General features: G+C 45.3%; 9 protein-coding genes across 9 annotated transcripts in view; 3 read left to right on the top strand and 6 right to left on the bottom strand.

Moving 5' to 3' along the window:
• The window catches only part of GPN3 (putative signal sequence-binding GTPase GPN3), a gene marked incomplete at both ends in the record, with an annotated part of 741 nt that extends 291 nt beyond the window's left edge, over nt 1-450 (bottom strand). Inside the window, one exon of the mRNA XM_022606930.1 lies at nt 1-450. This exon is cut by the window's left edge and continues 291 nt beyond it. Coding sequence (XP_022462200.1) covers nt 1-450 — 450 coding nt within the window.
• A 229-nt stretch (nt 451-679) lies between these two features.
• ARV1 (sterol homeostasis protein ARV1) lies at nt 680-1,576 on the top strand (the record flags this gene model as incomplete). The annotated part of the gene is made up of 1 exon (XM_022606919.1): nt 680-1,576. One exon carries the CDS (start codon nt 680-682, stop codon nt 1,574-1,576), a length of 897 nt encoding a protein of 298 aa, XP_022462199.1.
• Nucleotides 1,577-1,664: 88 nt separating this feature from the next.
• CSC1 (Csc1p) lies at nt 1,665-4,109 on the bottom strand (the record flags this gene model as incomplete). Its single annotated transcript, XM_022606908.1, has 1 exon — nt 1,665-4,109. The coding sequence occupies one exon, from the start codon at nt 4,107-4,109 to the stop codon at nt 1,665-1,667; it is 2,445 nt and encodes an 814-aa protein (XP_022462198.1).
• A 189-nt stretch (nt 4,110-4,298) lies between these two features.
• VPS34 (phosphatidylinositol 3-kinase VPS34) lies at nt 4,299-6,908 on the bottom strand (the record flags this gene model as incomplete). Its single annotated transcript, XM_022606897.1, has 1 exon — nt 4,299-6,908. The coding sequence occupies one exon, from the start codon at nt 6,906-6,908 to the stop codon at nt 4,299-4,301; it is 2,610 nt and encodes an 869-aa protein (XP_022462197.1).
• A 166-nt stretch (nt 6,909-7,074) lies between these two features.
• On the top strand, nt 7,075-8,040 carry LIP2 (lipoyl(octanoyl) transferase LIP2; the record flags this gene model as incomplete). Its single annotated transcript, XM_022606885.1, has 1 exon — nt 7,075-8,040. One exon carries the CDS (start codon nt 7,075-7,077, stop codon nt 8,038-8,040), a length of 966 nt encoding a protein of 321 aa, XP_022462196.1.
• A 70-nt stretch (nt 8,041-8,110) lies between these two features.
• On the bottom strand, nt 8,111-9,139 carry RAV2 (Rav2p; the record flags this gene model as incomplete). The annotated part of the gene is made up of 1 exon (XM_022606874.1): nt 8,111-9,139. The coding sequence occupies one exon, from the start codon at nt 9,137-9,139 to the stop codon at nt 8,111-8,113; it is 1,029 nt and encodes a 342-aa protein (XP_022462195.1).
• Nucleotides 9,140-9,322: 183 nt separating this feature from the next.
• On the bottom strand, nt 9,323-11,155 carry THI7 (thiamine transporter THI7; the record flags this gene model as incomplete). Its single annotated transcript, XM_022606863.1, has 1 exon — nt 9,323-11,155. One exon carries the CDS (start codon nt 11,153-11,155, stop codon nt 9,323-9,325), a length of 1,833 nt encoding a protein of 610 aa, XP_022462194.1.
• Nucleotides 11,156-12,275: 1,120 nt separating this feature from the next.
• Nucleotides 12,276-14,228, bottom strand: TOP3 (DNA topoisomerase 3; the record flags this gene model as incomplete). Its single annotated transcript, XM_022606852.1, has 1 exon — nt 12,276-14,228. One exon carries the CDS (start codon nt 14,226-14,228, stop codon nt 12,276-12,278), a length of 1,953 nt encoding a protein of 650 aa, XP_022462193.1.
• A 156-nt stretch (nt 14,229-14,384) lies between these two features.
• Nucleotides 14,385-16,028, top strand: EST1 (Est1p; the record flags this gene model as incomplete). The annotated part of the gene is made up of 1 exon (XM_022606841.1): nt 14,385-16,028. The coding sequence occupies one exon, from the start codon at nt 14,385-14,387 to the stop codon at nt 16,026-16,028; it is 1,644 nt and encodes a 547-aa protein (XP_022462192.1).
• Nucleotides 16,029-16,354: the final 326 nt, after the last annotated feature.

The following is a 16,354-nucleotide window of genomic DNA, read 5'->3' as shown; positions in this document are numbered from 1 at the left end:
GAACTTCGACGTGTCGATCACAAACGTCGCCTCAAGAAGATACACCGCGCATAGGTTGAAGTTCAATTGGCCCTGCAAGTGCCGCACAATGTTGGGCAGCGCGGGCACATGCGTGTACAGCTCTATCTGACCAGGGCAATCAAAGATCAAATACTCGTCGTTGTAGTCCCCGATTTCCTCGTCTAACCAGTCCAGGTTCTTCAGCAGGTACTCGAAACAGTATATCAGGGCACCGTTCGGACCCATGTCCATCTCCTCCATCACATCGTCCACAGATATCAGGTCCCGGATATCGACTGTAAACTCGTACTTGCTGGGCTCTGCCGCAGGATCCAGGTTAACAATGTGCGCCCTCCGTCCAACGGTCTGCATGTGCGAGATGACGGAGTTGCAGAAAGTGCTCTTCCCGGCCCCAGCGGGACCCAAAATCAGACAGCCAACTCTAGACATCTATACCAGTGTATCGAGAGCAGCTTGGAGGTCAATACAAACTGTACAGTGCTTGCGATGAGTCCCGATTCCCAACTAGAAGCGCCATCTTCTTCCGTCTCTTAATGAAGTTTTTTCATCACAATTAACTGTAAATTTTTCAGCTGTTGCGATGACCTGTGGTTTCTCACCCATCCCTCCCTCCCGCAGATGGCTCTCCTTGTAGGAGGCCGTACTCCCGTCGCCCAGGATGATCTGCATCAATTGCTGCGCGGCAACAGAGTCGCTCTACGTTGTGTACTCGAACAACCACATCCAACTGACGGATTGCTCGCGGTGCCACGATGTCGTGGACAAGTACATCGAGATCGACAACGTGATCCTGTTCATCGACTTGCTGCTGCTGAAGCCCGGTGCGTACCGCCATTTGGTGTACAACTCCCTGGAGATAAACTGCTCTAAATACAAGCCGTGGAAACCGCTTAGGGGCGCGCCCCTACTGCAGCAACCGCGGCTGTTTAGGTTGAACCTGCGTAATTGGTTGCAGAAATACGATACGTTAAACCGACTGTGGGTCCTCCTGATCGCTTTCGAGATCTACCTGAAATGGATCAACGAGGAGAGTAAAATGGCACAGCACTCGCGGGAGGGCTCCGACCAAGGGTGTATCGCGAAACTGGGGGTCTTCCACTGGGACATCTTCCACCAGTACATGTTCTTCGCGCTGTACTCGCTTTTAGATATCTCAATATTCCATTACAGCCTACAGTTCTGCATCATTGGTCTATGCGGATGGGGCCGCGATATCAAACTCGCCAAACACATCATGTCATACACCACGCTGCTGTCGTACGGTGCTAAGATTTTCCCAATCCTCACTATCATCTGGCCGTACGACACTCTGCTCTCTATGAATATCATTCAATGGGTCGCCAATCTGTACGTGGTCGAGTCCCTCAAGATAGTGACTAACCTGTCGTACTTCAAAATAGTAACAGCAGTCGTGGCAACAGCTCTTTTACGAACGGTGACGGTGAAACCGCTACTTTTCTTGTTCCTTACGGGCTGCAATTACCAGCAATGGAAAACTTGCATCGCATCAGAAGGGAATTTTCTGCTCCGTAATCTGGAGATTCCATTTATATAGATCGGGGAGAAGTCGTGGCGACTATGTATATATATATGGGTGCGTATGTAACTGCGACACTATCGGGGACAAAAAGCTAATTGCAATTTCATTCTGTCATGGGACCTTCTAACCCGTCCACCAAGAACGGATACTCGTACGATTCGTTCTCAGCAGAATTGGATACCATCGAATTGTCCCGCTCATACTCCCTGATAGCACTCAGGGCGATATACTGGGATAAGGGCAGATAGTTCTTCTCGAAATCCCAAAGGAAACTCAGAGTTATGAAGGGCAATGGTAATAGCCACGATGTCAAGACCCATCCGCCTTCGAACCCGGCCAGCGTACCGGCCATGGTCAATTGGAATAACAGTAACCCAGCGATGACTCTCCTGTAGATCAGCGGCCATACTTTCCCAGTGGAATGAGGCAAATGATCCGTAGCGTAAATCAGTTGGTATTTGTAAACATAATACCCGATGACAAAATAGGTCAAGCCAGATGCCACAATCTTCGTGCTCATAACACTGTAGATCAACGTGATGATCAAAATCAGAATCGGCTGCGGTAATTGCAACCCAAAATTGAATATCGGAGGGGAATACAGCTCGTTTCTCTGCCGCGGAGTTTTGGCTTGTATCTTCACTAGAGGGAACCCAATCAAACTACCGGCAAGCAACAACTTGAACGGGAACATCCCAATCCCTTGTAGAATGATCAAATCAACATAAAATAATGAAAACTCCTTGACAGAGGTGGCTAATTGATATGCAATCTTGCTTGTGTCGGATAAGTAACCCCAATAGTTAGATGCGGTACCGGCCAAAGTGAAAACCAAGAACAGATTCACAAAGATATAGAAGAAATTCTTGGATACCAGCGAAATCTCCTCCTCGCTATGAGAAACAAACCCTTGCTTTGACGTTAGATAATCGTAAAAGTAAGGAATACCAACGTTCAATAAAGTGAACAGATAAGTAGGAAGCAACCCAGTCACCATATTCTCCGCCCATCTATTCTCCTCAAGCATTTTCCCTAAACTGGGCCAGAATCGTGTTATCGTCTTCAAATTTAACAGTGTAGCCAAATATGATACTGGAATAATCAGGAAGACGCTGCAAATACCAATAAACACGGTAACTGAGTATATCTTTGTCAATCTTTCCTTCCTGGACAGGCAAACGTGATCCCACTTGATATCGTGAGGAGCGGGTGCAAGTCTAGTGATGAAATAGTGCACTCTCGGGTCCAAAACTGCTTGGGCTGCCATTTGAGCGTTTGCAACAGAATCCATGGTGACAAATGCTGTTGGGGTGGCAGAGTAGTGCCGTTTTCTAGCTTGGGAAATTTCGTGGTCGATGAATTTCAGTTGTTTCTCAAAGTAGTCAATTGCATCAACCTCCTTGCCAAATATACCCCAAAGGCCGATCTTTATTTTCGGCCTATCACTCAATTGTATCTCAGAGTACAATACGTGGTCATCCGTTGTCGTTGTATTACCTTGTAATGTGCTGCGTTGATGCTCCTCAATATGCTCTTCGCGAATTGGGTTCTCAGGAAGAGAATGTCTTTGAGCGCCAACATCATCGCCATTTACTTCTCCACTCATGGAGTACGATTCAGAAGCAATCGGTCTACCACGTAAGCTGGAAGGGCATTCTGCATACTTCATTTCCAGCTGTTTTAATACATGTTTCCTGTAATGGAATAACCTATTTAGGGGACCCCATTCCCTGCATATCGTTATTGATGATACTTTGCCTATCTGCAATTGCTCGATCCTCGTTTGTAACGACTTCATGTCTCTGAGTTCCATCGGAATGCCGGAGAGTCTAATCGTTTTATCGGCAATTGTGTTTTGTTTCCCCAAATACGACTGACGAGTGCTCACCACTAGTTTTGTATGGCTCATCAGCATGTGGATAGCCAGAAATGTGAAAAAGTAGGTAAAAATCAAGTACATCCACAGGTACGAGCTGGCCATTTCCGGAGCCCCCACTGGAATGTCATCTCTTTTCCTCAGAAACGGAATGTTTGACGCTACTTTGGAAACAAAATTGTAGGACGGATCATCAGATCCGTCATCGTACTGCCCAGTGAAATGGTACCTGATAGGGGATATGACACCGAATGAGAAAAGGCTAAATACTGATAGCAGCTTAATCCCCATCTTGAAGAAACCAAGGAAAACAAACGCATCCAACCCAGCGTATTCCAATACTTCCGCATCACTGATATTGTACAGCACAGGTATCCAACCAAACAAACTGTCCTCGTTCCACGACGGCAATCGTAACCCCCCCTCGTCTTTGAATTTCCTACTGGCATACAACTTGGGCAGTTTCTTCAACAGCATGGAGAATGACAAAAACGCAAATAGACCCAATGTTGTCGCTATACCCAGTTGCGTAGTGACAACCATCGCGGTCGGCTTCCTGAAATCTGTCGGGGGATCGCTTGCCCTTCTCACGAGCATGTCAACCGTTGCAGTGCCGTTCGTCACAGTCTCCAGAGAGCTGGAGAGCCGCATCCCTAAAGTATCATCTACCATTCGTGCCCCTGACCAGCAGTATGAGCAGTGAACGACGTGTGCGTGAGTGGAATGCACCTTGCTTGGAACCCTTTTGCACTTGCAGCTTAACGCGCCTCTTTGAAACTTTCAACATTTACAAATTTCCATTTTTTATTAAACGGCCCTAAAATGCCCAAATAGTGAACGGGTGTTCAAGCCCACAAGTGTCTACGCCCTCCAATATTGCGCCAAGTTGTGCAGATGGTCTATGACAATCGGCAGCAGTGCATTGACACTGTCGTTTATGAGTGTTTGGAAGTAGAAAGTGGCTTCTTCCTCTGACATGTCGAGGTTGAACCGCTCCTTCACCTTGAGTATTGCACCGTCTGGGTCGATTCTTATATCTGGAATGGTCGAGTTTTTCATCAGCTCAAACAGGTTCAAGATTAAACCTGCATTCCTCCTTAGGATGGAGTACGAGACAAAACAGTAGCTCCTGAACTTGTTATAGTTTTCTGACTCTGCACCGCCAAAGGCCTCGATAATCTGTAGCGGCAGTTTCATCAATGGGGGGAAAGGTTTGGGATCTTGCCCCAAGATGTAACCAAAGTCAGCGTGGAAAAACTTCCCCTCGGGAGTAATCAGAAGGTTGTCTAAATGCCGGTCACCAACACCAAGTATGTACGTTATGACACAGTATCCTGCACACGACTTGACGAAATTGTCCATCACCCAATTTTGGACGTTTAGGTCCGCACTGTTGTCCGGATCTGGGTGATGCTTTCGTAGGAAGGGGACAATGCCATGGTAGCTACTTAAGATACTGGCCAGGGTACTGTTGGGTATAAATTGCATCGCACCCTCCTGAGGGCCCGTGGCCAAAATCTTGTACGGAGTCAATTTCAAATCAACGTTTTCGTTCTTCAGCAGTTCGTCCATCAATCTGATAATCTGAACCACCAGCTGGTCCTGTCTGAGGTCATCCCCAACTTTGTACATAAGTTGGTAAGTGGAATTGTCGGCTGTCTTGAAGGAGATCATGAGGGGTGACAATGAGCTCTTGAACACTTTTGATTTCTCCGGCAGGACGTCCACCAACAAAATATCTGGATCCAATGGTAGATGAATCTGCTTATGTTTCAAAAAGTGCTTCATTTTGGAGTTTAGTAATTCATGCAGTAGCTCAATTTTTTTGACAGTCGAATCCTTCAAACCTTTGACCTCTAAGCAAAATTGGTGCAGCAATTTGATAAATTCGATCTGCTTAGATAATCTTTGTTTATTTTCACTGTCAAGTCTACTCCAAAAGGACTCTGAAATTTGAGTCAAATATGGCTTATCCTGGCTTTCAGACTTCAAATACCAAAAGAAGTAGTTCCCCAATTTTGAGTCGCTCAGCGCCCTTTTTATTAGAAATTCTGCCAGAGGGGAAATAACTATCGGAGTTTCCGCCAGATTGGGATCTCCGTTCGCCAAATTTCCCATTAAATCCTTACTCTCTTGACTGCTGGACACAGACTTCAACATCTTTTGTGACGCATTAACATCGACAATGGTAAACTCACTGTTGGTTTTATCGACAAAAGATGAAAAATTCTCAAAAGATATGGCTTGCACCAGTTGCAATAAGTACAATTCCAGCTCTTTATTTGATGCCTTTTTCAGCCGGTTCACCGCGTACGATCTTACCGACAGGTTAGAAAACTCTGGGCCCAATAGCTCCAATGCATCCTCGATGTTAATTTCTGCCCAGGTGTCCATCATTTCCAGTACCTCTGCACTTTCAGATTCTTCATTAAGGTTTGTGCTTTGTAGTAATTTTGTCAGTGCCTTCCTGTTGTTTATCAAGTAATATCTATATTTCCAGACGGAGCCCTTCTCCTGGGCTGTTAATTGTCTGCCTGGTGGGTAGTTGATGATCTTGTTTAGGTAATCACGCTTCCTTGCGTTCGGTTTCACCTGTTTGTCCCAGTCAGAGTGTTTTGCTGCTCTTTCTAGCCTTCTGTACTTTTCTTCTATTGGGTTTGAATTGAACTGATCAGGGTCGTAAAACTTCAAAGTCGACTGAGTTTTGTCTCCCAAAGATATCCTGACCTGGGGTGGTCCTCGTACATCCTCTTTGGTTGTTTCATAGTTGCTAATTGTTGGAATATTTCGTTGGATGTCCATTGCCTTCTTTTCGGTATAGACTATTGGCAGATCAAACACTGGGAATTCAATATTTAATACAAATGTTCCCACAGGCCAAACCCTTGCCAACCGCTGGCCCTCAAGAATTTTGAGCGTTAACTTATCTAGCCAGTCAACACTTTTAAATTCATTCAGGTAGTATTTATTCAAGTTATCGCATATCGGATCATCTTGTAGTTGTTCGCTCCCTTCAAGATCGTCGATATGGAATTTCAGCGATTCAGATCCTCTCTTCAAAGAATAATCCCGTTTATCGAAAATCGACGTATGTAAGGAGTGGAAAGGAATCCTTTGAGAACCATTATATTCCCATAAGATAAGCGCCAATCTACTTGTCATAGTCAACTGGCTAATCTTTATTGGTAAAGTCATCCAATGATCCCATTTGCGGATTCCTTTGAAGGGGACGTATGGAGTAAAGACAGGTATCGTCAAAAACCGTTCTCTTTGTACATCCACAATGTGGCCAGACACTAACATGTTGCTATACGGCGAAATATTCGACTCTACCTGTGTAAGCTTTTCGTTGGTCAATCTTTCAGAGGCCTTTAGGAGCTGTTTGCTTCCCTCAAGAGAGTCTATTCTCACTTGAAGGGGCACGTTCAAGTCTTGTGAGACAGCAAAGGTGACACTCTTACCCACCGACATGTCAGACACACACGATACAACCGTCCGATGTTCCCCTCCTTTCGAAAACCTTCCGTACCCTCTTTGTATAGTCAGAACAACAATTATTATCTACTTTCCTTGATGAGTCTCTCGAACTAAAAACTGCGATGACGAGAGCAAACTACTTGAAAAGTACCCAAAAAATATGTCAATGGTTATGAGACTGCCCAAACACGGGTGGTCACATCGTTGTATTTCACGCCGTCTACTAAGTCTTGGCCCCGCATCGATAACCCATCCTGTTTCAGAGTCCGCAAAGGTGCTCCGACACATACAACACACCAAGATTATACCTTTTACAGAAGGGCTGGACATACAAGAAAAGCTCGTAAGAGCCCAATTGGATTTGAAGAAGATCCATGCAAAGATAAGGGCGCAGTTGGCAGATTGGGAGAAGCATCGGGCTGCTGATGCTTCTTTGAATCCTAACGAGTTACAAATCATCGATCAGATCTTTGCCATGAAGCCGCATCCAACTGTTCTCACATTCGAGTTTGAACCCACCTATACGGGTGGAAAACGGATCAAGAAGTCATTAACGCAGGAACAAGTTGCACAATTTGAGAGCTTCAAGCCAGCGACCCAAGTGGACAACCCAGCACCCAAGTTTGTACAAGTGGAAAGAGGCGGAGAAATCACCTTCCATGGCCCATCTCAGATGGTAGCCTATGTGTTGCTCGATTTGAAAGATTTTCACGACTTTTCTGCGAGGGGCCTGGTGAAAGCTATTGAATGGGCGACCATTAATGTACTGAAACATCTTAAAGTTAACGACCGAGAAACTCTAGACATCGATGCGAAATTGACCAATAAGACCGGTGTTTGGGCTGTTGACGGTAAGAAGATTGCTAGTCTTGGGATACACGTGAGACGATCGATCACTTCTCATGGTGTCGCGATAAACGTCGATACAGACTTATCTTACATGAACAGTTTTGAAATGTGCGGGTCCCCCGGGGTGAAGGCAACGTCAATCAAAGAGCAGAGACCTGACATAGATAATATCAGTACAGGTGACGTCGCAGTACAATTTGTACGAGAACTAGCCAAGATTCTGGGAATTAACATTATGGAAAGAATGGCCGCCGAAGATTCGAATGAACAAAAATGAAGTATATTATTATCCGTGTATATAACCCTATATTTATTTTCAGCATTCTATAGAAAGCTTTCACCTCTCCTTATGCGACTTCCAAGTTGGTAAAATGGTTACTTATAGATCGTTCTATCGAGCTCAGTTTTGACGTAATACTTATTAACGTAGGGTCGCTGGTTGTGACAGATATCTTCTCGGTTTCGATGACGACCTTCCCGTTGTAGGTTATGCAACGTGCAATAAACGCTTGTGCTTGTTGTAAAGTCGTACTTTCTCTGTTGAATGTACTGATCATTAAGTTCGTTATCAGGCCTGGCTCTTCCAAATGGACGTCATTTTCACGAAGAGTTTCGCTCAGTGTTTTATCACGATCTACTTTCAGTGCCTCTTTTATCTTGTCTACTAGAGATTTCTTGGTTTCTAGATCGATATTGCACCACGGTTTCTTGGTGACTTTTTCCAAGTTTCTGAAATCTATGCACAACTCGTTTTTGACAAGAACAATTTCGAGACTGATTTCATGGTGATTTGACTCGCTCAATTCCCCGTAACCTTGGAACATTTGTTTCATTGCAAAGTTATTATCGAAGGGGAAGATCAGATTTTTAGGCGGGTTCTCCAAAACATTTATTGATTGGGTGATTACACTCAATACGGAACGGAATTTCTCGAGGAACAGTTCAGTGTCTTCCTCAATTTCCAAATCTTCCAGGAGTTCTAAAATGGTTTGAAGGTTTTTCCCAATGTACTCTAATTGGTACAAAGAAAACTTGACCCCAGTATTCATTCTGTAGATGGTAGGCTTCCCTTTCTTAAATTCGGGGAAGCTTAGAGCAATTTGAAAGTCAAGAACATTGGTCCCCTGTCGCGTTATGATACCCTTGATGGTCGGTCCTAAGACTGAGTTCCCAGCAGTGCTGTTACTGAGTGGCATCTTAAACGTCTGGTCGCTGTACAATCCCTCCACACACTTCTCTACGTTATCTATGATGTTGGGCAGTTCCGGCCTTATAATCTCGTTTATAAGCCAACGTTGTTCGTTCGAGTGGTCCTGTATCTCATCGTGCGTATCCGGTACCCCGTTATAATCGTATGGATATAGTTCTGTAGTCATATCTGACGTGTTTCCTTTCCACACGGAATTCTTTGGGCACTGCTTGATACCTGTTAAGCAGCCAAAAGGGAATCAAATGGGAAAAAATTAAAGAGATATAATTATTGCTAGTTATAAAGGAGTTTCACAAAGTGTGAATATTGTACAATGAAGTTCTATAAAGAGTGGTTTGTGCTAACGTGGCTATTTGAAGTTGTATTTCTTCACGAAGCTGGTCAAGAAATTAGATTTCTCAGGCTCTGAATGAGTGGATGATTCCTCTTTTTGATCAGAATCTCCGTTGGCGGACTTGGATTCGACGTTTGTCTCGTGAACGATCTCGATACTCGAGGAGGCAGACGCAGTGCTGTCAATTTCGGACCCGTCTGTCGCAGATTTGTCTTCCTTGAACATGATATGGTTGGAGATCATCTCTGGAGTGATTTGGCTGAACGGTATCATTCCCTTCTCTTCGGCCTCTTCATCAGTGAAGGCATCGAAGTAGTCCATGTCATCGTGCAAGATGTCAATCTTGAAAGGGAACACGTAGCACAGAGCCCAGTATAGAAAGAACGAAATGGCAAAGGCAAAGAAAGAATCACCGTAGAAGAAATTCACAATACCCTTGTTGTGGAAGTAGTTGTTGTTGACTTCCCAAGCAATACCTGGTAGACCTGGAGTCATACCGAATATCCAGGCAACCATAGCTCTCCAGTTAACACCCTTGTTGAAGTAGTACTCACCCTTCAAGACAAAACCTTGTGTCACAGAGTACTGTCTCTTTCTAATGATGAAATTGTCACAAATCAAAACCGCAATGATGGGTGTCATAACAATACCGAAGGCACTCATCACGGTCAAGAAAGTGGAAGAAGAATTGTAAAAGTTCCATGGTTGTAAAGCGACGGAAATGACGGCGGTGAAAATGGCACCCCTTCTGATGTTAATGTATTTTGGCAACACACCGGCCAAATCCATACCACTGGCAAACCCGGCGTTGGAGATAGCAAAGGACATTTGAGATAGCGTGAAGGAGACACCACAGAAAAAGGCACCCGCACGAGCACCAGATGAGTAGCCGTCCTTCAGCCAGTAGTCGAAGATTTCAGTGGGCATCCAGAATGGGGTACCGTACAGATCCTGACACGTAGAGGCCCCAATGACACCGAAGACTGGGATCAAAGTGGTCGGGATCAACAATGCACAGATGGTACCGAGCCAGATGGCTGTTTGGGAGCTCCCAAAACGCGAGTAATCACTCTGGTTGGTCGAACCAGGGGAGACGGACCCGAACCAGTAAGAGATCATATAAATCCAGGCCCATGCCTTGGTGGACCCCGTGGCTGTCGATTTGGTGGAGGTGAACAATTCACCAACACCGCCGTTTGCACGGCATAGGTAACCGACGATACCAATCATGGAAAAACATGTAGCAATACAGGAAATGATCATGATCTTGTTGATTTGGTATGGCTTTAGCAAATAGCAGAAGACGGTGATAATGTGGAAAAGGACAAACCCAATCAGCTCTTTGGTGGTCATTGCGACCTTGTGGCTTAGAGTGTTTGGCAAATGCAAGTAATGGTGTGACCAGGAGTCGAAAACCATATTTAGACATAGCCCACCCAACCAAGCTGTAGATGCATAGTTGACAATACTCATGAGGATTCTAATCAAAATACCAAACCCGGAACCGTAGATACCAAAGACGAATCTCTGGGTCAAAGTGTAACCGATTTTCCAGTCGTAACCTGGGTACGAGTTGGCAAGTGTGAAGAAGATGGTCAGCACATCACCGATGATAAATGTACCAATGGTTTCAGGGTACGATAAACCGACGGACAGTGCGGAGGATGCGCTCATCCACGTCCCGACAGAGAAGGACAGCACCCCCCAGTAGGCAAAGTTAGACCAAAACCCCCATGTCTGATTCTTCTTCTCGATGGGTAGTAAATCTGGATTACGTAGAAAACTTAGCGTATGCCTGTCTTCTACTTTGATTTCCAGAAACCTCAAATGCTTTTGAAAGTCGACCATGATCCTATTAAATGTTTTGGAATGTTTTGGTTCTTGTCAAATTGAGAGATGAGTAAAAAGAAGAGAGAGAGAGAGAGAGAGAGTATGGAATCGAAATCGGAAAAAATACCGATGACATGATTGAGGACTCTCTTATATACGAATTGTAGTCATCTTTACTCTCTCTTTCTTTCACTCAATTTTTTTCATCTTTCTCAATCAACACAGTTATTGCTAGGGCGTTTCGGTGTATGTCAAACGGCATCGATGAAAAGTTAGCGTCAAACGGAAGAAAGAAAAACAGTAGCTAAGTGGGTGTATGCAGAAAAAGGGAAAGAAATAGAGAGGAGTTCGCAGTCCAACCAGAAAAAAAAAAGTGACTCTTTATTGTTCCGTTCCTAACTACGGAAGGTGGAAGAGAAGAGTTCGACTCACTCTAAAGCCGTGCGTAACACGCGACGCCCAGTGGAAATTCTCTTGCCTTTCTTCATTCCCTTCCCCTGTGGCAGGGTCTTGGCCAACAAGGCACCGCTGTCGAGAATGTCATTGCTAGTAAAACCCTGCAGCAACATTTTTGCATCTCGGGAAACGGAAGTGGAAGCGGCGGTAACAAAACAAAGCAAAAAGACGAAAAAGAAAAGAAGAAGCTCCGCACGTCGGAGATTATTCGACTCTGTTTTCCCGACAAGTCATCGCTGACAATTGCATTATCGGGCTTGTGAGAAAATGTTTTTAAAGGCCAAGACCACTTTTGCACTTAAAAAAACCTAGAAAGGAAAACAATACCAGTTGTGACGAGAAAAAAAAATTGATCAAGATCTATCGTCAAAGGTGAAAGAGAACGCTTGCTTCGAGGTTGTGGGAAACGAGAAGGTCGGCTTCTGTCTGAAGATATATTTGTGCAGTTTAAGAATGATCAGGTTCAAGACAGAACCCGACTCCGTCCGTGCCGGACATAAATGCGTGATCATGCAATCCGACACTGCAGAAAACTTCCAGATTCGACGTAGAAGTCAAGCCCTAAAACCAAGAAAAACAGCGAAGAAGAGCAGGTCGAAGAGCAAACAGAAGGGAAATTGGCAACAGGCGACTCGGCCGAAAGGTCTTATGCATGGGTCGTAGTGGAGTTTGTGCGATCTTATTAAGAGAGCATTTCCCTAGCAGTGGTGTTGTAGACCTCCAATAACTTCATCTTGTGCTGGTTAGTTCTGTGCCAGTAGTTCTTATACTTGGTCAGGATATCCTGAACGACTGCGGGTTTTGTCAGCTGTCCGAGACAGATCTTCTTCAGATCTTCCTCCATTTCCCTTCTTTGGAACGGCTTCGCAAAGGAGTCCTCCAGTCCTATGGCTTCAAAGCCATGCACCAGGGCAACCCCCAGCGTCGTCGGCTGTAAGTACGTTTCTTTGCCAACTTTCTCCGACTTCACGTAATTTCGAGCTTGAATCTTCTCAATGTGCTCCGCAATCGTCGCGTCTGTGCCAATCCCGTTGGCATCCATCAACGAAATAAGCTCACTCTCCGTCATCGGTTTGGGCGTGGACGTGGTCCCCGATTTCATTTCTGCCTTGTCTAACAAGCACTCCTGGTTTATCTCCAGTCTGGGTAGCTGTTTGGTGGTCTCCCATTTGGCATACGGGTAAACATCCAAAAAATTGCGCTCGAGTACGACAAGGCCAGTCGCGGTGAACAACTCAGAGGCCCAATCCAGGGTCAAAGTGGTGGATTGGCCCTTTGCGTCCTCCGAACAACACGCCAGGAAATGTCGCACGACGTATTCGTAAACCCTCTTCTCGTTCGCATCGACATTTGCGTTGGGACCCAAGGAAATGATCGGGTGGATTGGAGGATGCGCCTTATCGTCATGGGACCCACCCCTGGGAAACTTGAACTTGTTGCTCCCGTTGTTGACACTTAACAGTTCATTCGCATATGAACTCCATGAGTTGTCGCTGTCGGAGCCACCCAGGTTACCCACAATTTTTTTCAACTCACTCTCCATGGTCCTTGGGAAAGTGTCAGTTTCAGTCCTTGGGTACGAAATGAAACCCTTCTGGTACAGTTTTTCAGCGGCAGCGAGAGATTGCTTGGCATTTATTCGGAGAAACCTAGCACAATTTTTCTGTAACTCCACCGTCGTCAAGGGTAAAGGTCTGTACTTTGCCGTGGGTTTAGACCGCAAATTGGAAACTTTTGCCCTATCACCGGCTGTCTCAAGACACGTTTCGTAAAAAGTCAAAACACTCAATCTGTCAAACAGGTGTCCTCTTTCCCACTGGAAAGTTGTTGTGCCCGTATTCTCTCCAGCTAGTTGTAATTGAATGTACCAAAATTCTTCTGGTATAAAATTTCGTATCCTTTCAAACCTACGTCCACCACGAACCCCAAAGTGGGGGAACTGGCATGGACCATAGGAGATCACTACCTTGTCCTTCTTACGGTTTTGCGACTGATGGCCTGTCTTGCCGGGAGCTGTCTGTGCTTGCACTCTCCTTGCCATCGTATCCGTTAGCAGTCTTGTGAACGAAACCCCTGTTCTCAAATCAAGCTCGATCCTCGTCCCCACTGCATTAACACTACACATATCCAGTCGTTGAGGGGACCTCGCAGCTTGCAATATGTGTCCCCTCTCCACATGCGAAAATACAGCACGATACAGTTTGGATTCATCTAGTCTGTTGTTCCCCTTCTGAGCTGCTTGAAAGATTTCCCAACCAATGTACTCACCCTCTCGATCACAATCAGTCCAAACCATCAAGTAGTCTACGTTTCTAGCCTCTTTACGAATATTATCAGCAATTAGCTGTTGGTTCCGATCCATCGTCTCACTGACGGGGGCATCGAACAGCTCAAAAATGTTGCACTTCCCCCAACCATACCGTGCATTGTCAAAGTCCATGCCGCGCAAGTGACCAGCAACACTCGTCATTGTCACTTGACAGGACCCCGGCGCGAAAGGGAAGCCACCGAACTGGAAATCGTAATTTTTAACATATGTGTAACCGGACCCGCGCGAGGTAGACGACCCGCCACCAAGAATGTGAGCTACCGCCTTTGCAATAGAGTTTTTCTCCGCGACGCAGAGCACTTTCATCTGCGGCTGGTCCCCTCCTGTTGCCCTTCACTGTGGAAGGCTCATCTCAGAATCTTATGTTAATCTCGAATTATTTTGTTTATGTTTAGAAGTCGCGTTTGAGGACCGATTCCCACAGATGTGCATACTGCCGCCAATATCAACCTATTTCGTGCAATGGCTGATCTGGGCCTGCTCGTGGTCAGAGAATCAAGTAAACTTAGTAGTTGTGACGTTTTGTACAACCGTAAATTTGTTAGCGTGAGTCTGGTTAAATTTCATGCAGAACTTTTCGAGGCCGTTACTAGGATACTGGATTCATCAACGAAGGTAACGGAGGACGAAATCCAGCTCTTTTTTGAGTCCTTATGGGGGGAGTATCAACTGGTTGTTTTCCAGTACTTTATCCGGTGGAAAGAGGCTCTGTGGAGGGATTCTGCCAGACAGCGGAAAAAGTGTTACGTGGAATTCAGGAAGTTAAGAGATAGATCGCAGCAGCTTTTCAAAAAATTCCACAGGCTCTATTATTCCATTATCGAATACATAACGGCACGCTACGATATCTCCAATGCAATTCCTGTCCATATCTTAGGTAAGCTGAACTTGGATAAAGTTTCGCACAGGACAAAACAGATGCCAACCGTAGTGGTCTCTGATCGGTACTCGATAACTACACGGAACGTGACGTGCGTCTTTTATCATTGTTTGATTAATCTAGGTAGGATACACTATTGTCAAAAAATGGTTGAAGAGCCCATACATCATGAGATGAGTCGGTGTGAGTTTACAAAAGCGGAGAGATATCTTACAGCGGCTACAATCATAATACCCGCGCTCAGCACATCGTACACACAACTATACGTAATAAACAACAAGAAGAGAAATTACTTGGAAGCAATATACCAATTGGTCAGGAGCTCGAGAACCAGGATTGGTAATGCAAAGGCTACCGAGACGTTACAGTTTTTCTTCAAGTTGAATAACATTGAGAAGTTGTTTCAAGAGCAAAAAGATATTGATGGAGTGGGGCAAGTAACATGGTATACGTTCATGTTGATAAGTTACCACATGGATGTATCACTGCGACGGTCTACTGCAGTAGAGTCTCAGAAGTCTAAAGCTAACGTCCAGAAGCTGCTCAACCAAGCGCTACATAATCATGTCCCTCAAATTATCGATAAAGTTTTCCAAATCATGGTCATTCTCATAGGTACATTCCACACAATGCTCTCAGTGGACCTTCCCGAGATCGAAAACTTACACGCTGTCAATGTCAATAAGCTGCATTATTTCCATTCCGACTACCTGGAATTCATATTTGAGTACTTCATCACGTTGATCGATAACGTTGCGACCGACGACCACGCCAGTGAGATAGCACCCTTGGCCATTGTCAGGCTGATGATTGGCTGGATCAAATGTAATCGTCCAGTTTTGCACAAGGCTCATAGACACGTTGTGCTATGCACTAGACTGGCAATGCTAGTAAACGTGCTGATCAAGAAACTTCAACAAAACGGGATCACACAGTGGTCCATCAAACCGACAAGGTCGTACTATTTTAAAGAGGATGTTCTTCTCAAAAACTTCTCCTGCATACGAGACCACCTCACCGACTTCATGGACGACGAAATAGACCGGAAAAGGCGTAACATAATCAACCGTCTCGCCGGGTTCCCCCCGCGAAAGGAGAGGCTGGACTTCCAGGGAGAGAATTCGCTCAGAAGTCAGGCGGTCGTCGCTGCACTGATCAAGTTCCTCTCAAGCAACAACTCGAACACCAGATGGAACGATGACATGCGAGTCTTTGATATCTCCTAATTCAGTTGACTAAATCTGCGAAACTGTGAAGAGTATGTGAAAGATGCGCACACACACCGTTACCGTCACCGTCACCGCCCGTCTTCTCCATTGCCCATCCCAGCGATGCCAGAGCTGCCGCTCGGACGTCATCGCTCCTCATCGCAACAGACCCGGAAAGAACTAAAAATAATTGCCAATTGACCCCCTATTAGGAAAATTGAAGGAAAATTCTCGATAACTATGAATGACATTAAAACAAAGCGTCAGGAATACAAACCATCTCTGACATTGAAACAACCAGGCTCCCCCGACACTTCTACACTCACGTTAATTTGGGTGATCTG

The sequence above is a fragment of the Huiozyma naganishii genome, chromosome 1 (genome assembly GCF_000348985.1).
Source record: "Huiozyma naganishii CBS 8797 chromosome 1, complete genome".
Classification (NCBI taxonomy): Eukaryota; Fungi; Ascomycota; class Saccharomycetes; order Saccharomycetales; family Saccharomycetaceae; genus Huiozyma; species Huiozyma naganishii.
The sequence above is the reverse complement of the archived record's forward strand: the minus strand, read 5'-3'. Positions and strand labels throughout refer to the sequence as shown.